This window comes from Anabrus simplex, chromosome X (genome assembly GCF_040414725.1).
Source record: "Anabrus simplex isolate iqAnaSimp1 chromosome X, ASM4041472v1, whole genome shotgun sequence".
NCBI classification, from domain to species: Eukaryota; Metazoa; Arthropoda; class Insecta; order Orthoptera; family Tettigoniidae; genus Anabrus; species Anabrus simplex.
In genome coordinates this window covers 201,265,184-201,288,187 of record NC_090279.1, presented here as the reverse complement: position 1 = coordinate 201,288,187, position 23,004 = coordinate 201,265,184, and the positions used below count along the sequence as shown (strand labels likewise).

The window sequence follows — 23,004 nt, the reverse complement described above, 5'->3', positions numbered from 1 at the left end:
AAATTCATGTGGTCTTATAGTTTCCTCCTGAGTGGGTTGGGTTACCATCTTCTGTAGGTCCCTTTTCATCTCCTTGAATCAAGTTGTCTGGGTCTTCTTAGGTGAAGATTTGGTTCGATAGTCGTGTTGGATTTTATTATTATTATTATTATTATTATTATTATTTACGACAAATTCTTTAGAAATTAAGCTAACCTGCAAAAATACAATTTTAAAATATATTTTACAGTTTGTTTCCGAAATATTTTGATCGAGTGGTGTCCGGGCAATGAAACAGCGATAGAGTTTACAAATTGCTTTATATGTTCCCTTTTAGTCGACACGGCGAACATAGAACTAAAACCTCATCTTGGTCTCCTTTTTGCGGTGTTTCAGTGCTGTGTTTCTCACCCCCAAAACAAATTCCCATTTATTAACATACAAATACATTAACGTATTAAAGTTCCTACCTGTGACTACAGAGCCATCTAGGGTTTATTGCAACCTACCAGAAAAACTTTCAGTTACTAGACCGAAATGTTCCCCCCTTCGTCTGTTCATAAAATCATCTAAAATTCTCGCTTGATACAGCAATGCTAAGGAATCTCCTCTGTATCTCGTATTTATGATATTCAAGCTCATTTTGAAGTATAACAACATAAATGCAAAAAAAAAAAAAAAAAAAAAAATACTGCCATACGGAAAACTCAACTAATATACCTAATATGAAGTGTAAACAAGATTTGAATGTTGTGAATTCCAAAACGTTTCTGAGATGAGTGAAATACTTACAGTTTGCAAGAGGTGTAATATTTTGGATTTTGTTTTGAACGAAATACAGACAATTTATCAACGCTGAGTAAACGATAGGAAGTACTCATGTTACATCTTTTTTACGTCCTTCTAGGCCAGGAATGTAGGGATCTAATCTGTCGGCAACAAAGGAACCAGCACGAAACTAGTAGGTTATGGTCAAATTGCGTGATAAGAACAAAAGAATGGTGTGTAAGAACAACGTGTCTGCATTACAAAATTATTATTATTATATTCACAATGTAATTCGATATGAGAGAAATGAGTTAATTTCGACCATAAGAAGACATTTTCTAGTGTATTACGTTTTTTAAACTCCCACTGCGTCGTATCAAACGAATATATTTTTGTGACACAATACAAAAAGTGTCATTTGGAAAATCATAGTTTTTTGGAAACGCAAAATTTTGTGTAATAGACTTCACAAAAAGTATAATGGAAAATTCCTTACCTCAAATTTTTAATATTTCTTTTCACAAGTGACTATACCGAAGTATACATTAATTGCTGAGAAAGAAAGTACATGGAGTTTGTTGTTTTTTCTTGTTAGGGTCATATGTTTGCCGATGTATGGCATTTTTTGAAATAACAAATAGTCTTTCTAGCAATATATTCCTACGAGCACAGTTTCTCAAAAATTCTGAAAATAATTATGGGATATCAAATTCATGTATCCAAGCCCATGAATTACCATGACTTATTTTATTTCTATAATGTATATGATGTTTGTGTGCACAGTTGACAAAACAAACGTACCCAGTGTCTTATTTGCACCAGAAAATGGAATACAGAAAACCAGAAACGCACCTGTACAATGCAAATGGACTAATCTGAGTGATCTTTCCATCTCAGTGCATGGTAACATTGAATGTCTCTTCACTATAAAAGTGGGTATTTGTTATTAATGTCTACAGATTGATTTCATTTGAAAAAGAAGGAGAAAAACTTTGGAGATTTGGTCCTTTTTTAGTGAGGTTACTAATTCAGTTTGGACTCTACAAAATTTGACTGTGTAATTAGTTGTCATAAGGAAAAACATAAGTGCGAAGTTTACTAGAAGTACGTATTTTAGGGGCGATGACTTTTTAGAGCTCTAAAATAGAAATTTTGCATCCTTTGTTTGTATATTTAACATTTTGTATTTAGCAATGTAGGCTAAAATATAACAAATAAAAATAATAACTAAATGGTACTAGTACAAAATCAGCCTAGATAGTGTCGAATAAAATGCCTGCACACGATAGTTGATTATTATTATTATTTAGAATGATAAAACATACAAAATTAACTGATCATGTTCATGAATCAGTGGTACTATTGAAGCAAATGATAGAACATACCCGAATATTTTGTTCCGTCGTTCGCGTTCTATCACTACAGCTGGATGTTTTGGTATTTATAGTTTAGAATGCAAACTTTTAGAAGCGACTAACAAGTATACTCTAGCCTGGACAACAGCCCTGTTATGAGATTTGCATAAACATTAGGGGCCCGACATATAAGAACCCCTGGAAGTTATGATACTCAGAAATTCTGCTATGAGATTTACATAAGCGTTAGGGGCCCGGCATAGTAGAACCCCTAGGAGTTATGTTACTCTCGTTACATTATTGAAGGGCGGGATAGGCGACACTTCCTCCTGGTAAAATTTAGTTTCATTCTAACCTATTACTGCCTAAACATCCGTTTTCTATTCACTTACAATATTAAATTTTATTTACTTGAAATGCCTTTCAGCACATTCTACAGTGTTAGTTGGCCCCTATGTAAATGTAGAGCTTCTCTGCTAAATTCTGCATGACGTTACAGGGGTGAACAACCTCCTGAACTAAAGTTTCCAGAAGAGAAATATAAAACTAAATTAAAGTTTTATTTAAAAATATAATCAATTTTGCATCATTTTAGTATAAATAGGATTTTGAGAAAAATCCCGCATTTTACCGTGCACAAAAAACGTTGATTTCATGTTGTTAAAAATTAAAATAGGAAAGTACAAGCCTTTTATAATCATTCCGAATAAAGAGGCTAACCGAAAAAATCACCGCCCCTGTCTGTTATCTATAATACATAAATGTTTGGTCCTAATTAGTGACTTTGAATCAAGATCAAGATGGTTGTGTGTTTCAAGCAAGATTCAGTATTATTCTATCCCAGCAGCAACTGATTCTCCCCAATCTAATGACTGTGTTATATAAAAGAATACAAGTCCGTTATTCAGTCCACTACCTGGACAGTCGCGTAAGCACTAAACGTCACTTTCTTGGGCTCCACGTATTCGCCTGCTCGCTTCCCCTTCTTTATTACGCTCTTGAGGTTACCTTTGCAGTCGCTCGAGGACAGATGCCCATCATCCTCGCCCACTCTTCGTCGTCCAGTCGTGGCGTAAGGGTAACCAGCAGATGAACTCCCAATATCCCTCAGCTTCTGCGATAAGCCGAAGAAACGGTTCGACAGAGTGTTAGTATGACTTGTAGATGGAGGATTACCAACGTCGATATATCGATATGCCATAGGTCTGCGAGTTGCAGGAGGACTTTTACTCCGCCCAGTTCCACCACTGCTACGACTTCTACGGTGCTGCTTCTGCCCGCTAGAGTGCAACGTGAAGAGGTCGTCAAGAACTCGGCGGTGTTCGTGTTTGCTGGTGTTGCTGCTCTTCAAAGGAGGTGACAGTGGTATCCAACTTGGAGAGGAGTAAGTTACCATCTTGGAACTACCACTGGCATTGCTCAAGATCCAAGGAGAACTGCTTCTTGGCATAGGAACACCTAGTTGTTGCTGTTGCTGCTGTGAAGGCTGGTCTACATTTACCCTGATGTACTGTCCGCGGACAATTTTCTGTTGACCGTTTTGCTGGTTCTTCAAGAACACCTCAGACCTGCTAGGAATGTGGAGGCGTTTAGAATTCTCCACGACAAGGTCGGGAGATGGCCTCGCACTTACAGGTGGTGGTGGTGCGGGCGACTTCTTCTTCAAGTGTTTTCGACGCTCCGGTCTCTGCGGTGGTGGTTCACTCACGATGACATCTAACTGGTCTTCATCTTCCTCCTCTTCCGCTACCTTAGGAGGAGACCAGACTTTGTGGAGTTCACTCCCTGCCACATCTTCGGCTCCCCCGTTCATGACCAGAATTGCCGGCTCTCTTTGACGTGAAGTAGGCTCCCGTCTTACTCCTCCTGCTGAGTCGATATCACTCCTTATCACTCCTTCAATTTCTTTACACAGTTTCGACTTCTGAGATCCTGTGGCCGAAGATAGCATATTCCCAACATCCGGAGTGCTGATGCTGATAATGCTAGAAGTAACCCCAGGATCTCCAACGGTATCCGTAGGAACTGAAGTTTGCACTACTCCTCTGGCAACCTCTATGTGAGTGACTCCATCTCCGTCCGTTCTCTGAACTAAATTGAATTTATTCGCCACTGAAAGGGGAGTTGCATCAACATCATCCACTTGAGATGCCGGTCTTGATGTTGGTTTAGGCAGCGTTTTAGGAGACGTCAGAAAGTTTTTCGAAGGTGGATCTTGAAGATGAACATAAGGTTTTGCATTGTTGTTGCCATCGTTGTATTGTCGATAGGATGTCGTTGTTTTGGAAGCGTAAGACTTTGAGGCTTCAGAACTCTCATTTGAAGCTGAGGATGAATAAAGTATCGTCGCTTTCTGAGAGCCTTCCTTTTCCGAGTGTTTACTACTGTACAGGGTCTGCGAGTATGACTGTGGGGTGACGTTGCTAGGATACAGATCTTTCCGTCTGTGGGGATGTCTGTACTGATCTAACTTAGCCCTACGGCTAACTTCTTGATAACTAGAATAGATCTTTTTGAGTCCTCTTTCGTTCAAACACTCGAACACTAGCGCTTCCAGACCGCCATTCTCAGAACCTGTGCTTGATAGCCTTTGCAAACGACGTCTCTTAACCACCCACACGATAACTTTAGGGAACGACGGATCAGTGTGACAAAATGCTATATCGGACACGGAGTATGATTCACTGGCTTTGCTTTCCGAATTTTCGTGATTGTCTTTGTTCGCTCCAGTTACCCCTGATCTACTCTGAAATAGACTGAGGGACTGGACTAGTTTTGATACCGATCCTATTCCGCTCGACGGCGATGGAGACGCCGACGTGTCGACGTCATCCGTGTCGGACGCACCAGAACTGTTCGCACTGTCCGTCGCAACCGACGAAGTTGACGATGTTGAATTGGTTACACCTCTGGAGGAATTATTACTGTTAGTTGGGAATTTAAAAACATGATCATCAACGAAACAACAAGACGAAGAAGTGCTAATCGTATCATCTAAAGATGCTGCAGATTTCGTCGAAGATGTATCGTCATCTGATTCAAAGCCTTCATCGTCCACCCGCCTGGGACGGTTCGCCGTCTTGCTAGGGATGATCTCAATGCCGTCGCGACATCTTATGGTAAAGCGACGTCGCTCACCATAAATGCTGGAGGTGCCGACGCTGCGACACAGACGCTCCCTGGACGCCAGCAAGGTTCGGATCAGCGTGGCAAGTGAAGACGCGTTCACTGTGCCATCCACTGGTTCCCGACCGAGTAGCACGCCCTCACACTGTTGCATCATGGGAAGTGGCGACGTCACCACAGCATGGTGCGGTCCTTAACCGCCCAATCCTGAAAGAGAGAAAATAAATCGTATCACTTTTCTATATAAAAATATGAACAAAACTAATAAACAATGAAGAGATGGTTATGATACATCGTATTTTTAATTTCATCTTCAGTGTGATGCCTACAGTAGCAGTCTATTGAAACTCAGTACTTGACTAAAGTAACACTTTAGTGGTTCCATGTCGAAACTTTTGCCTATGTTGAAGTGATACAATAGCGAATGATGAAGACACAACATTAAACATGCTTATTGTGGGTTATCTATGGGAGGTGTCCAAAATTCTTCAGCTGGATTTTTAAATCTACTTAAGATCTAAAAATCATTATATTACCATTTTATCTGCAATAGTTTTGAACTGCCATGTATTTTAGAGGTCTGAGTCAAATGTTATCAACCTTCTCTGTAAGTAAACTCCGGTTAGAGTGAACTCGGTTATAGTGAACATTCGGCTGTAGTTTTGTTTATTTATTGTCTTTAACAGAGTAAAGCTTCAATTACAACAGTATTGAATGTAAGAAGAAATAAACTTCTATAAGATATATGGAACTGAAGCAATGGAAAATTAGAAAATACATTTCTACATATAAAAATATAAAATTCAATTGATTATTATTGAAATATACAATGTCATGCACTGAAAAATAACCTCTAACAATGGATTGATATAGTAGTAAGATGCATTAAAAGTAAATCATCCATCCTTTCTTTTCTGGAAAATTCATCGTAAGGAGATTACGATTTCAGGTAAAATTACAACTGTGTATTTTGCAAAGAAACTCTTATGACTTGTAATAAGGTTTTCTGTATGTCATAAAAAGGAATTTTTAAAATTTGAAGGATAGTGTCTGAGCTCTTCGGCAAGGTACCGCTGGATCCAAATAAGACACCTCAGACAACCTATTGACTAAAAATGAATATTATATTTGGTTGACAGATAGGGCAGACATGGTGAAACATTGCTTGTTTTTCCAGGATTAACATCCAGAGCTTGTTGTAGGTCTCTGTCGGAGCTAAATTATATCAATGCAATCCAGTAGATTCTTTAATGGTATAGCGTATTCCCCCCCGGATTCCCAGATGATTCTAACTTACGATTAGAGCCCAGATGTTTAAGCATTTATAGGTAAAAATGCAAACTTGCACAAGCAGTAACAGGTATGCTGTACCCCGGAGAATTTTTAGCTATGATATTTCCAATATTAGGTCCCTGGCCTGTTAGAACCCCTAGTATTTATATTCCTCAACAGTTCTGCTATGGGATTTGCATAAATATTAGGGGGCGCCCTAGTAGAACCCCTACAAGTTATGTTACCTTACAGCTCTGCTCTGAGTTAGCATAGCCATTAATGGCCCGGCCTATTAGAACCTCTACAAGTTATGTCTCTTAACAGTTCTGCTATGAGACTTGCATAACCATTAGGGGCCCGGCCTATTAAAACGCCTAGAAGTTATCTTACTCAACAGTTCTGCTGTGAGGCTTGCATAAACTTTAGGGGCTTGGCGTATGGGAATATCCTAGAAGTTGTGTTATTCTCTCTACATTAAGGAAGAACGAGGTAGACGACACTTCCTACCAGCCAAATTTAGTTTGCACTACTGCTTCAACATTAGGCCTCGACTTATTGTCTCACATATTCTTATTAAATGCGAGGTCTCATGTGCCAATGTGCGTGAACGTGTACAATAAACAGATGATGCACCCGCAAGTCGGACACTTCGGCGATGAATTTTATGTTCAACAAAAATTCTGCACTGTTAATAACAAAGTTATGAAAAATGTCAACTCTATATATTCCCTCTGCGTAATTAATGACTCTCATTTATATACATACGAAAGGTAGTTAGTTAGTAATATTTTATTTTACCTGGCAAGATTAAGGCCTTCGAGCTTTCTCTTTCATCTACCCAGGCACTGAAATATGCATATATTACATTGTATTACTTACAATAATAGATTTAATACTAATCAAGTTAATAGTTGTATGAGAATGATGAGTGATAAGGTTAAATCAAGATGAAATAAGGTAGGTATAATAAAAGGATAAATTCTTAAAACTAATATCCTTCTTGTAAAAAGAGGTAGTATATAAAATTTAATAACATTTGGAAAACAAATCAGGTAAAAATTTTAGACTAATCTTCTACCAGAACATCCATAACAATAGAATGGTAGTAAGTAGCAGCATCAAGTTTAAAGATGAACCTTACTGATGCATAAAATGTCTCCACAGAGCTTCCTTGAAAGTGCGAATAGCGCTTAACCCTCTGATACTTTCGGGAAAGAGGTTCCACTCCCGGCAGGCAATTACCGTGAATGATTTATCGTAGATGGTAGATCTATGGTTAGGTAAAGCAAGGATGGAATTATTAGTAGATCTGGTGTTAAGACTGTGATAAGAAGGTAGGTATTTGAAATATGAAGTAAGGTAAAATGGCTGTGAAGAATGAATGATTTTATGAAGATGGCATAGGGTATGAACAGTGCGACGGATTTCTAGTCGGGGCCAAGATAGGTGGTTGTACGAAGGAGTTACATGGTCATAGTACCGTAGGTTACAGGCGTATCTCACACATGCATTTTGACCACGTTGTAATCTGCTCAATAACTTGCACCCAACGTCTCTATAAATCACGTCACAACAGTCGAAAGGAGGGAAAACCAGAGCTTCTACCAACATTTTTTTTGTTAGTTTTTCAGGAAATAAGTATTTATACCCGCTCAGCATGTGCAATGCAGAGAATATTTTCTGAGTGATGTTCGTAATATGCGTTTTCCATGACATGTCATCATCGAAAGGTACCCACTGCGCAAGCAATGAATCTATCATCCAACGTAAAAAATGGTTTCGGTATTTGTCTCTTAATCGAAGACACGTCACTTACTTCCATCATTAGGATGAGGCTTGCACACGAATGCTATCCAAGCCGTTTACTTAGAAGTAATGTTATTGTATCGCCCATCTGTCCATCAGATCCGGGTGAGATTGGAGATCTGCATCACCTAATATTGGCTTGTAGAAAATACTCAAAGCAGAAAGTAAATTTGTACCATGCGCTGACAAAATTGCATGTACTCCTACCAACGTCAGTTCCCTGCCTTTTATGTTCTGATACCAAGATACAACGTTATATAGTCTTAGTTTTTAATCGAGGATAACCTCAACTTGTCTAAAATGTTCTCAATCATCACCATCTCCCTTGAGCGTGGCCTGATGTCCAGTAGAGGAAGTCACCACGGTAGGCCCCATGGCGCGAAGTTTTAGAACGCCACATTCTGTTTCGACACAGCTGACAGTATTGTTTTTCGGACCGAATGTCATTGTCCGCTGACATTGGTTTCGTTTACAAGATGCTCAGCTCTCAACCAAATTCTTGGCTTTCCTTTTCAATTAACTAAGATCCGTAAGGTTACATTGTGTGTCCTCCAAACACATTCTACGTAGCCAGTTAATTAATTCACTTTAATCATGCGCAGACCGGGTAAAGAAGGTCTGAAAGTTGTCGTGACAAGCTGGAGAAAGCTCGACCGGCAACAAAGAAGAAGATAATGGATACTCAACATCTTCCCTGATAATTTCCCAGTAGACACAGGTAATGATGTGGTGTATTACAGACATTTCACGGCTAAATTAGACACAAAACTAGTCTTTAACAATCTCTTAGTTGAAGTTCTAGAGAAGGTATCATCGACTGGTCTGTAGATTTGTTGTTTTCGTATATGCCGCGAAGACAGCCCATTCAATGCAGTACGGAGTGGTCAGATGGTTGACAGCCAATACATATTAATGCACTAAATATGAGACTTACTGAGGAAAAATGTGTTTGTGGGACAATAAGTACAGCAAAGTATTAGACTGTGTTACTGGAACAACAATCAAATTATAGTTTATTTATTTTATTTGTTGTCTGTATTTTGATAAAACAATTTTGTTGGCAATTTTGAAAGAAAGACTTTCTATGTTAAGCAAGTATCAAGCCGAAGAACGAATTGTCTTTTGTATAGTTCCAGGTGTCCGCCTCTGTCTTGTGTGATTAGCAGCCACACTTGGAGGACCGGGTTAGATTCCCGGCTCTGCCACGAACTTTCGAAAGTGGTACGAGGGCTGGAACGGGGTCCACTCAGCCTCGGGACGTCAAATGAGTAGACCACGGCCGCTTCCTTCCCTCTTCCTTGTCTATCCCTTCCAATCCTCCCGTCCCCCTACAAGACCCCTGTTCATCATAGCAGATGAGGCCACTTCTGGACACTGGTCTTGAGGCGATACAGGTGGGATTCCTCGCTGAGTCCGAGGGAAAAACAAACCCTGGAGGGTAAAAAGATTAAGAAAGGGAAAAGAAAGATAGTTCCATGTACAAATTGTACAATTAACAATTCCATTTATTATTAGACATGTAGCGACTGACTCCTTGACTGAATGGCCACGCGACTGCTCTTCGGATTAAAGCATGCCGAGTTCGATTCCCGACCGGATCGTTGATTTTAATTTCTTCTGGTTCGGGGACTGGTTTGTCCCAACACTCTCCTCTTCATATCCTCAGACAACTCAACACACTACCAACCACTACAGAAACACGCAATAGTGATTACATTCCTCCATATAGGGTTAGCGACAGCGAGGGCATCCGACCTTAAAACAGAGCCAAACGCGACTCTAAAAGCGTGGGAAAAACAGCTGAATAATAATAATAATAATAATAATAATAATAATAATAATAATAATAATAATAATAATATTAATAATAATAATAATAATAATAATAATAAGAAGAAGAAGAAGAAGAAGAAGAAGAAGAAGGTTAAACATATAGCCCGCCAGGTGGCTATGTTCGTTAAGATCTCGAGTCCCGATGGTCGAAAACAAATTCACTCTCAGAATGTTCGCCGGCAGGGTAGGGGATGTTGTGGTATACAATTTCTCATTGCTGGATTGCGTCTGGATTCAATTCCAAACCTAGTGTGATGTGTACACAAACACAGATACTGCGAGATAGACGATTTAACACCAAGCGCGTTTTAATTTTTGGTCCGCCCGGGAATCGAATCACTCACCTTCTGAACCGAAAGCCATTAAGATGTCTACTGATACAGGAAACCGAACAATCACGTTAAAATAATGTTATTGGTTATATGTACCCCTTGCTAGTTTTACGGTTTTCGGGGACACCAACATGCCAGAATTTTGTCCGTCAGTTGTTTTAATTGCCAGTAAATCTACCAATATGAAGCAGACGTACTGCTTTATTATCATCAAATATTACTGGTTTGAGCGGGAATCGAACCCGTCAGATTGAGCTCAGAAGGCCAGTGTTCTACTATCTGATGAAAATCATTTCGACCGAGCTCGATAGCTGCAGTCGCTTAAGTGCGGCCAGTATCCAGTATTCGTGAGATAGTAGGTTCGAACTCCACTGTCGGCAGCCCTGAACATGGTTTTCCGTGGTTTCCCATTTTCACACCAGGCAAATGCTGGGGCTGTACCTCAATTAAGGCGACGGCCGCTTCCTTCCCACTCCTAGCCCTTTCCTGTCCCATCGTCGCCGTAAGACCTATCTGTGTCGGTGCGACGTAAAACAACTAGGAAAAAATCATTTCGCCCAGTTCATTTACAAAAAGGAAATTGAAAAATAATGGCTAAAAAGTGTCCTAAAATTATTTAAAGCATACAAATTTATTCAACAGAACAAACAAAAGGGGAATAACAGAAATGACTAACCAAAGAATGGTTAAATGCAAACAGTCATGCGATACTCAGTCGGAAACAAGTGCATCGCATTACTATGGTATTGGGTAGGTCTTATATGATTATGAAAACAATAAATAAATAGAATGCACTGTGGAATATCTGGAATAGTTACAGACGGGAGCAAGACAGTCCACGAACCGATAAGATAAATACCTAAACACTCATGAGATAAGATGAATCCTTCAAGAATGAAGAATGATAAAAATTAAGAGTCCCGCAGGGTTCCAGGCCAGGCCCGTCGCTATTGTCGCGTGGCAACGCCACCCTTGAGGACGGGACGAGACAGTGTGGGAACGAGGCTGGGAACCAACGACCTTGTTAAAGAGAATATTCACATACGCACAACAATGGGAGAAGACACCACAGGTTTCTAGTTCGAAACTCATGACCGACTTTCACCAACTTTATCGTCTTGAAGTCATTCACTCCTCGTAAAGGCTATACCTGTCTTCCTCGCAGCAGTTCTGTTCCCGTGAAATGGATCAGTGAGGTCTGGAGATTAACAGAAAGACACGACCAGCAAGTAAGAATGTGAGCGAGCAAAGACTACATGAATAAGATTTACAAAGTAATATAAGATTACTGGTTACCTCTTATGAATTAAACTGCCCAGTTGTTAAGGCAAAAAGAGCAACAGGAAGTTTCAAGTGGAATAGTTATCTTGAACACCTGAGGAGAAACACACGAAGGCTCTGGAATAAATACAGGGAACTTCAGGATCAAGAAAGCCTAGATTCTTATAAAGAATCACAAAGAAGGTATAAGTCAGAAGTCAAAAAGGCTTCTAGGAAATCTTGCAGACAGTTTTGTGACTCCATTGAAAGTCAACATGAAGCGGCAAGGCTTCATAAAATTCTAACCTTGGATGGAAGGGCAAGGCTGGGCTCGCTGGAGTCACCTTCGGGCGGATACACATCCACAGAGAGGGAGACCCTGAACCTACTGCTTGATGCCCACTTTCCAGGTTCAGCAGTCACGAATAGTGAAGTAGAATCGAGCGGATCCTTCAGACCCGATAGAAGTGGCTGGAAGGAAGCCGCAGAGATTGTTACCCACAGAAGGGTGAAGTGGGCATTAGAATCTTTTGCCCCTTACAAAAGCCCAGGAATGGATGGGATCTTCCCGGCGCTTCTTCAGGAAGCGGGTGAGGTCCTTATACCATACCTGGTCAGAATTTTTAGAGCCTGTCTCACTATGGGGTACGTGTACTCCTTGTGGCGTCAGGCGAAGGTAGTATATATACCTAAACCCGGAAGGTCTTCATATACTAGACCTAAGGATTATAGACCCATCAGTCTAACGTCTTTTCTTCTTAAGACCTTGGAAAGACTAGTGGATAGACATATCAGGGAGAAAGTTTTAAGAGACTGTCCCCTGCATCCTCATCAGCATGCATATCAACCAGGGAAGTCGGTTGAGACGGCACTACACCAGCTAGTTTCTAGGCTGGAGAGTGCCTTGGATCAGCAGCAACTTGCTATGGTTGTATTCCTAGATATAGAAGGGGCCTTTAACTACACATCTTTGGGCTCCATAGAACTTAGTCTAGAGAGAAGAGGAGTGAGCAGGATGCTCATAAAATGGATTATGGCCTCGCTGCAGGGCCGTCAAGTTCTGTTTACCCTCAACGCAGTTATGTTGAGAGCTAATATAGACAGGGGGTGTCCACAGGGAGGAGTATTATCACCAACATTATGGTGTCTGGTAGTGGATGAACTACTTACCAGGTTAAATGTTGGAGGAATTTACGCCCAAGGCTATGCAGATGACATTAGCCTGATGGCGGTTGGAAATTTCCCCAGTACGGTCTCAGAGCTCGTACAGAGCTCCCTACGTAGGGTGGAAAGATGGTGCCACGACACGGACTTGTCGGTTAATCCCGACAAGACGGAGCTCGTGGTATTTACCAGGAGGAAGAGGCTAGACGGACTGTCAGAGCCTTTCCTATTTGGGAAAAAATTAGTTAAGACAACCTCAGTTAAGTACCTAGGGGTAATCCTTGAGGCAAGACTGAGCTGGAAGAAACACATAGACCATAAGGTGGATAAGGCTCGCAAGATTATGTGGGCCTGTCGCAGGGCCGTTGGAAAGACTTGGGGCCTAGGACCTATGGTGGTCCAGTGGCTCTATATTTCTATTGTACGGCCCACGATCACCTATGCATCTTTAGTCTGGTGGCCAGGCTCGGAGAGTAAAACTGTGACCACCAAGTTAAACAGTGTCCAAAGACTTGCGTGTCTAGGAATAACAGGGGCACTGGATACTACACCATTATGTGCAATGGAGGCCATCCTAGGTCTTCCCCCCTTACATCTATATGTTAAGGAAATAGCGGGAATGAGTGCCTACCGCCTTTGGTCACTCGGAGGATGGTCCTTCAAGAATCCGAATAGAGGTCATGCCTCTATTCTCACAAGGCTTCACCAGACTTGCCATATGACAATGATGATTGGGGACCTGATGAAGCCTAGCTTTAATTTGAACTATAAATTCACAGTGGTGATACCCACAAGGGAGGAGTGGGCCGCGGATGCTGGGGCCCGTCTTAGGTCTGGGGGCTGTACATGGTACACAGATGGCTCGCGGACAGAGACGGGCACAGGCGCCGGGGTCTGGGGGCCTAAGACAAGGCTCTCCCTACCTATGGGTAAATACGCTACTGTTTTCCAGGCCGAAGTATATGCAATACTGGCCTGTGCTGTATATATACGGAAAATGCCTGGACACAGAAGATGTATCACTATTTGCAGCGATAGCCAGGCAGCTTTAAAAGCACTATGTGCAGTTAAAACAACATCAAAAATGGTATGGGAATGCCAAAGGATGTTAGATCAGCTGTGTGAATTTAGCTCAGTTACCCTATTATGGGTCCCTGGGCACACAGGTATCAGTGGAAATGAAGAAGCTGACAAACTAGCGAAACAAGGCTCAAAAGGTCCTTTTATAGGACCAGAGCCCTTCCTGGGAGTGTCACTCCGAAGCGTGAAACTGGTAATATCCCAGTGGACAAACCAGTCTCACTTAGACATTTGGAAGAGGTTAACTATAGCAAGGCAGGCACGTGAACTTATCAAAGGGCCTAGCCAAAGTTATAAAAAGGTCCTGATAAATTTGAATAGGACCAGAATGCGAATGGTAGTTGGACTGTTGACAGGCCACAATACCTTACAGAGACACCTACACATCATGAAAATCAGTCAGGATCCGATGTGTAGAAGATGCGGTAGGGAGGAGGAGACCTCCGCGCATGTGTTATGTCAGTGTGAGGCTCTTGCAAGCACTAGACATCGATACCTTGGCTCACATTTCGTGAGCCTGGAAGACATCAGGAATGCCAACATCCGGACACTGGTATCCTTTATAGGAGCACTAGGTCTGGACTAGGCAAACCCGTTTAAGGGACACAAAGGGTCTTCACAGACCTACGTGTGGAGCCCTGCGAAGGCAGGGTTCACCCATCCTTTATCTATCTATCTATAGGCAGAACAACCAATGATGACGTACATCTACCTATTTTTACGGCTTTCATCCAGAGACGAACGAGCTCGGTAGCTGCAGACGCTTAAGTGCGGCCAGTATCCAGTATTCGGGAGATAGTAGGTTCGAAACCCACTATCGGCAGCCCTGAAGATGGTTTTTCGTGGCTTCCCATTTTCACACGAGGCAAATGCTGGGGCTGTACCTTAATTAAGGCCACGGTCGCTTCCTTCCCACTCCTAGCCCTTCCCTGTCCCATCGTCGCCATAAGACCTATCTGTGTCGGTGCGACGTAAAGCAACTAGCATCCAGAGACGCCAATGTGCCATAATTTTGACCCATAGGAGTTCTTCTACGTGTCAGTAAATCTGCGGAAACTAGGCCGACGTATTTCCTCTCTGCCATATATCAGCGTACTGAGACGGGGTCAGAGGGTCAGCGCTCTATCGTCTGAGCTATCAACCCCGGATTATTATTATTTTTATTATTATTGTTTTTCATCACCATCATTACTCTTAGGTTATTAACGTTAGGGTGCCGCTTTTTTTGCCCTATGTAGTTGAGTTCTGGAGCACGTGTAGGGTGGCTAATTATTTGTAAAGTTTGGCACCACTGATCTCGACTGTAGTAGTCTTGGCAAGCAGACAAGCAAGGAGGTGGGGAAGGTGAATCAGACCAAATCCTAACTGCAATCAGCACGCTGTTTAGGTGCTGCAGCTCTCTTTGTACCACGGAAGGAACACCAATAAAAATTTATGATCCAATGCTTGAAGTACTTGAAGCTCCAGAACGATTTACGAATCATGGGCGTCGTAAACGAAAATGGTTCAGGCATGAAAACACGGGCAACAGTTCAAACAAACAGCCATATCGGAAGTAAGTGTGCAAACTGGAGCGGTATTCGGCCGATAGTAAACAACAAAGTTGTAGCAAGTGTTGCTTCTATTCACTTCTTCTCAGTATAAACTGTCTTCATAGCAAGTAGGACTAAAGTAAGATCGGCCCAAGAACTGATCCTTGCGGAACGCCGAATACAGAACTCAGAGCATTAGAGTAGGTGAAGCATTGTCTGTTCCAACTATTATTGGACCACTGTGTTTACTAGTAAATATAAATGATATGAATAAACAATTGGAATAAGAGATATGGGTTTTTCTTCGGTTGATGTTATACTGTATAGAGTTATAAATAAGTTACCAAAAAAAAGACCTCAACAATTTTGTGAGAGGGACAGTTGTCAGTAGTATAATGGTATAATAAGGGGTGAAAAGGCAGGTTATATGTTTCACCAAAAGAAAAAGTCCTCTCAGTTTTAATTACTGTGTGGATGGGGTGAAGGAACTACTTAGATGACACAGGAACGGGATACAGCTGGGAAAGGAATTTATAAACGGATGACAGGAGATTGTGTCAGAAGGTGATCCGACGTGGGAAACACACGGGGAGAGTGACAATAACGGCAGAATGTAACATCAAGAGAACACCAGTAAAATTCTGTAAAATAAGTAAAAATGTGACAATAAAGATCTAGATATTAACTAAAAGGGAAATAACAGAGATAATTTGACGGTTAACTGGAGTAGATAAGAATAAAGTAATAAGATGAGAAAGTAAATAAAATCAATGTGTTTTATGGAATAAACATGTGAAAGTACACACCTACAAAAGACTGCAAAGAAGTAGAAAAAATATATAGATCGGAAATATATTAAATTGTAAATGAAGCTCAACTTTACATTTTAAAGAGAATGGAAGACCCAGGGAGAACAGTAAAACTATGTAATACAGTATTGTCAGAGGAATGTGAGAAAGTAAATCTAAGAAACGTGAAGACAGACAAGAGACAAGTAACTGTTAGTAAGGAATTCCACGTGGAAGTGCCACAGACTACTGTATATGGCTTAGATAAAATCTAGTATTTACCTCAAAAGTCTACGTTTGACTTATTATTAAGATACAGCCAAGAAGGATTTATGAGAGACACATTTTTTTTTAACCTTTTCTTAGTTTGATTATCTGAAGTATTTTACATTATCAAAAACGAACTTCAAGTGTTAGTAATGATTGCATAAACGAACAGAATCTCTCTCTCCAGTTAGTGGTTACCTGTGAGAACAGTATTTAATTCATTCATTCATTTATTCGAATGGTCAACGAAGTTCTTGATTGTAACCGCGGGTGTGCAAGAAAATGGAGAGGCTTGTGGATCTAAACTATGTATAATTTCATTTGAAATACTGAAAATTAGTCCAACAATGGGATCAGTATAAGTGAATGTGATTAAAACGGACAGCATTTCTTATTCCCTTGTTTCTTTTGTACTTTCTTATTGGTTACATTGCCTTTCACATCTTTGTAAAACATATTCTGATACAAATGTATGGGATTATTACTTATATAGGTCTGCATTGATTTTGTTTGTCTACATACCAACGAAATACTCTTTTCGGCGCAACATTTTTGTTTACCCTAAGCAAGCACGAGGACAAAAAGCACTTATATGAAGGACTTGGTGGTCTTCTGTAATAGAAACCAGCAGGCCATGGTCTGTGTTCCGCCAGAGCCTACTGCTCTAGCTGAGTATGTGTGAGTGTGATTAGCGATGCGCTAAGTACAGGGTCACTGGGACAAGAGTCTGTCGCGCTGTTCTGCTAACAAGGAACGTTTCGCTCTGTGCCTGTCAGATACTGGTGTGATCTACATAGATATAATTCATTTTGCCTGTATTCTCTAACGTTTTACTTCATATTTCATTCCCATCTCGAATTAGATGCACAAAAGTAGGTTCCATTCAATTTAACATGGGTATGGTTTTGGGCTAGCTGTCTATTTGGAATACCGTGCGAGTTGGCCGTGCGGTTAGGGGCGCGCAGGTGTGAGCTTGCACCCGCGAGATAGTGGGTTCGAATACCACTGTCGGCAGCCCTGAAGATGGTTTTCCATGGTTTTCCCTGGTTTCCCATTTGCACACCAGGCAAATGCTGGGGCTGTACCTTAACTACGACCACGGCCGATTCCTTCCCATTCCTGGACCTTTCTTATCCCATCGTCGCCATAAGACCTTTCTGTGTCAGTACGACGTAAAGGAAATAGAAAAAAATATATATATTTGCAATTAGAATAATAAATTTCGCGTGTAACCAATTTACATCCAATGCTACAAATCCATCTTCTACTTTGTACAGTAACATTGCTTTAACTGCTAAATTAAATAGAGTTTCGTGAACTCCATGTCAATCAATCAATCAATCAATCAATCAATCAATCAATCAATCAATCAATCAATCAATCAATCAATCAATCAATCAATCAATCAATCAATCAATCAATCAATCAATCACAATCAATCAATCAATCAATCAATCAATATTAATCTGCATTTAGGGTAGTCACCCAGGTGGCAAATTGGCTACCGTTTACCTGATCTTTGCTTAAAATGATATGAAATTAGTTGGAAATATATGAAATATCCCCTTTGGTAAATTATTCCTCTTCCTATAAACGATTATGTCCCCAACTCTAACTTTATCTTCATATTATGATCTCCACTCAAGCTTATTCGTCTGCTGATGTCAATACATTCCAACTCTCCACTGACAGCTCGGAACATGCCGCTTAGTCAAGCTCTCGTCTCCTTACTTCCTAGTCTTCCCAGTGCAAAGTTTTTAACGTTTTCGTAACACTACTCCATTGTCGGAAATCACCAGAATAAAACTTTTTTTCTTTCTGTTCCAGAATCAAGTAAACCTTGTGAGGGATACCATACACCTAACAAGTACAAGTGTCAGGAATACCAAAAACATCACATTCAACTGGAAATGGATTTTCTCCCAGACTTCATTAATCAGGTAATCGAACAATGGAGCTGATTTATGTATGAATAAGCACATACAGATTTGATTGCAACGTTACGATGGTACAGATCTCTTTCCATGTTTATGGGAGTATTCAGTGGTTATAGTAAGGATGTAAAGGAGAGGGCGCGAAGGTCTCTGGTAAGACCGGAGTTAGAGTATAGTACATCGTTCTGCATGATTTCCGACAAAGGAGTGGTGTTACTAAAATGTTGTAAACTTTGGCCTCGGAAGACTTGGGAGTAAGAAGACGAGAGGTTCGTCTATGTGGTATGTTTGAGGTGTCAGGAGAGAGATGGTGTCGAATGACATAATTAGACGAATAATCATTAGCGGAGCTTTTAAAAGTAGGAAAGAGCATAATATGAAGATAAAGTTGGAATTCAAGAGCACAGATTTGGGCAAATATTCATTTATAGGTCGAAGAGTAAATGATTGGAATAAATTATGAAGGGAAATGTTCAATAAATAGCAGGTTCCCTGAAGATGTTTAAGGAAAAGCTAGGTAAACAACTGATAGGGAATCTGTCAATATCTGCAGAATATTGATAATCGATAGATATAATGACGCAAACAGTCATGTAAAAAATAATTGTGTTTATTCACTTTTTAAATAGAGTAAAACTTTACTGGATAAAGAAAATGATATGTCCCTGGAAAAAACCTGTGATTTAAGTTGTTTAAATATGGCGACACCATTCCTCTTCCTCCTCCTCCTCCTCCTCCTCCTCCTCCTCCTCAGCTAACACTATTTAATATTTACGTACACTTTTCTCACGCACTAAAATAATTAGAGCAATCAAATTCACTCCACCTTTAAATTTCCTAAAATGCTACAGAAGCTAAAACGGACGCATTACAGCACTACATTTTTGAGGGGAATGATATTTTATTTTTTAGAGTCCAGTAAGGGAGTGAAATTCTTTTTGGATACACTTGTAAGTCTTTATTGTGGGTACCATAAATTGAGTAACAATAATTATGTCTCAAAGTATGCCTTCAATACCTTCTGTGAAAATTATTTCTAAACCTATGGCAGAAATGTGAATTTTTGACTGTGATTTGATGCTGTTTGCATTAAGCGGACGGATGGTATGTTGGGTGGAGAGATGGACTGGAATGACTAAAGATCGATAGATGATGTTACGCATGTTCAGTAAGTCCGCGATAGTCCAGCACGCATTAGAGATCGATTTTTGCCGTATGACGCAATTCTCTTGGGCTGACACTTCGCAAACCTTAAGACACTTTTGTGATATTCTCAGAGAGAAACCAACAATACGACGTTGTTTGAAACTCCACACTAAATTATACAAAATAATATTTGTCAAAAAAAGAGCTCAATTCAAGAAAAAAATTTAACATCCCTACAATGTTTGAAAGGGCTCAGAAGAAAATTCAAACTATCCCATCAGTGGTAGATACCAGTCCGACATGTTCCACGCCCTGGACATCATCAGACAGTGATTCAGGTCGAACTGTACCAAATCCTTGGAATTTAATTAATATATTTTTATTTCATTAAAATTATCCTGTTGTTGGTTTTTCAAACCAGTGATGCTATTTGATTTCATAACAGGCCTTCAAAAATGATTTGTATTGAACTTTGTTAAAGCTTTGTGGCTTACAGTGATTTCATTCAGTATTATATTTGATTTTAGATTCAAGTTTGTTTTTACAGTACTGCATACTTTTATTTATTTGATGTTGTAATATCTTCTGGCGTGTTCAAAATAAATAACAATTATTCGTTTTTGTACGTTAAATAGATTTTATTTATATACGCTTGTTTAAACAAGTTTTTTAAAAAAAGACTTTGATAATCCGGCATTGGAAGATCCCCGAGCATGGCGGTTTATTGCGGTTCTGCTGTATTTTGTTCTAGTTCTTAAAAGGTGGGCGTCATTAAACATATAATTTCCTAGACATGAAACTACAAAACGTGCCTTAAAATATGCCGGTGTCGAGTCTACATGTCTTTAAGAGGAGAGAGATTCCTAAAACTTAAAATCATTTCCGATTTTCCTTCTAAAATATAATTTAAAATTTTGTGTAAACTAACCATATAATTTGTGTCCAACGAATAACGAGTATATTCTAGCAGGGATAACAGTCCTGCTATGAGATTTGCATAAACATCAGGTGTTCGGCCTCTCAGAACCCCCAAAAGTTATGTTACTGTCTCTACATGACACAAGAGCGGGCTAGGCTACATTTCCTATTCAACAAGTTAGTTTGCAGACTGACCTAATACTGTCGTGGCGTAATATTTATCTCTATTACCTGCCGTCCTCGGTGGCTAGGGTTTGATTCCTGTTACAGCCAGAAACTAAGAATAGAATGAGAACTGGTATATGGTTAAAATGCTTCATGAAAAAAGCTGTACTGACTCAGGGTGAGGACAACAGTACATCATATTATCACTACAGAAACCAGTGATATTGATAATTGTTAAAAGAACTGAATCTCAGCTTTAGAGAAGATCGTTTAATCTAACTGAGTTGAGAGAAGTTCAACACAAATCTGAAATAAAACGAAACTAACTAATTTTCGCACGAACGGAATAATAGAGAATACCACTAAACACAACGGTGTTGAAATTAGGTCCCGAATTGAACAGGCATTCAAAAGAATGAGCAAACTCCTCTCTAACACGGACTTTAAGATCAATCTCCATCTCCGTTTACCTCGGTGTTATGCATTTCCTGTCTTACCTTATGGTGGCGAGACTTCGACCCTAACAGAGAGCACCCCCAAAAAACTTCGATCTTTTGAAATGTGGTGCTACCGACGCGACGCCTGCTCAGAATATCATGAGTTGACAGAATACGTAACACTGTACAAAGATCTAGAGGTCATGCACAACATAAAAAAAAAAGAAACTTCTGTACTCTGGTCATATCATACGTAATGATAAAGGTGCATTCCTTCTGCTTATCTTACAGGGTAAAACTGAAGGAGGGAGAAGTAGGGGAAGAAGGAGTATATCTTGGCTGTGGAATCTACGAGAATGGTATGGGATCAGTACCCCCCACTCTTTTCCGAGTTGCTGAGGACAAGAATCAGATTGCCCTGATGACAGCCGACATTCAATGAGGATATGGTACAAGAAGAGGAAATATAATTTCTTCTTATTCGATGATTTTCTAGTAAAACGTCAGCCGGGTCTGATATTAAACATCTGTTAGAATTTTGTGTATCCCTTGAAATGTTTTTAATGTATGTCCTATTACTGCATATAAAACTGCGGAGAAGTTCCTCAAGGATCCGTTCCGGGGCCGTCACTGTTTTACCACAACGTACTGTACAGTGCTTGTGCCGCACACGGTGAAGGGGAATAACAGCTGCTACAAAGCTGTGTCACACTTGAAATGTTTTTAATGTATGCCCTATTACTGCATATAAAACTGCGGAGAAGTTCCTCAAGGATCCGTTCCGGGGCCGTCACTGTTTTACCACAACGTACTGTACAGTGCTTGTGCCGCACAAGGTGAAGGGGAATAACAGCTGCTACAAAGCTGTGTCACACTTGAAATGTTTTTAATGTATGCCCTATTACTGCATATAAAACTGCGGAGAAGTTCCTCAAGGATCCGTTCCGGGGCCGTCACTGTTTTACCACAACGTACTGTACAGTGCTTGTGCTGCACGCGGTGAAGGGGAATAACAGCTGCTACAAAGCTGTGTCACACTTGAAATGTTTTTAATGTATGCCCTATTACTGCATATCAAACTGCGGAGAAGTTCCTCAAGGATCCGTTCCGGGGCCGTCACTGTTTTACCACAACGTACTGTACAGTGCTTGTGCTGCACGCGGTGAAGGGGAATAACAGCTGCTACAAAGCTGTGTCACACTTGAAATGTTTTTAATGTATGCCCTATTACTGCATATAAAACTGCGGAGAAGTTCCTCAAGGATCCGTTCTGGGGCCGTCACTCTTTTACCACAACGTACTGTACAGTGCTTGTGCCGCACACGGTGAAGGGGAATAACAGCTGCTACAAAGCTGTGTCACACAAATTAATTATGTATTGTGTTACTTGTGCAGATAAACTTTATTTCTTGTAACTGAATGCGCTCTCAAGGATATTCCACATGAGAGAATCTAGAATTACAATCTTTTCATTGGCAGGTTTAAGGACATTCATTATTGCCTAGATCAATCATTTGCGTACTCCTATTATTGAAACTATTTATAGTTTGTTAAGGAATGAAAAACCAGCCCCTCGAGCTAGGGATAGCAAAGCCGTGCTCTTACCCGGATGTCTTTGCTGGCGAAACCTAGTGTTTACAGTGCACTTTATCTTCTGTATGCGCTGTGAACGAATTGTATTAGGGGAATCGGGAGGTGTGATAGGCTCAAAATTTACAAATTTCGTAATGAGCTTAAAAAATCTCCAACCATCCCTGAGGAATTTGGTGTATCAGTTATTGCGCTGACGTTATACTTGAGGCAATAAAACTAGGTTTAAAGACACCTCTGCACGCTGAATAT

The 23,004-nt window shown here is 40.4% G+C and overlaps 1 protein-coding gene across 1 annotated transcript in view; it reads right to left on the bottom strand.

Moving 5' to 3' along the window:
* Positions 1-1,248: 1,248 nt before the first annotated feature.
* LOC136885954 (uncharacterized) overlaps positions 1,249-23,004 on the bottom strand; it is a 165,527-nt gene continuing 143,771 nt past the window's right edge. The window contains exon 2 of the mRNA XM_067158653.2: positions 1,249-5,435. Within this exon, the coding sequence (XP_067014754.2) occupies positions 3,007-5,385 (2,379 nt within the window). The 5' untranslated portion in view covers positions 5,386-5,435 and the 3' untranslated portion in view covers positions 1,249-3,006. The remainder of the gene's footprint in view (positions 5,436-23,004) is intronic.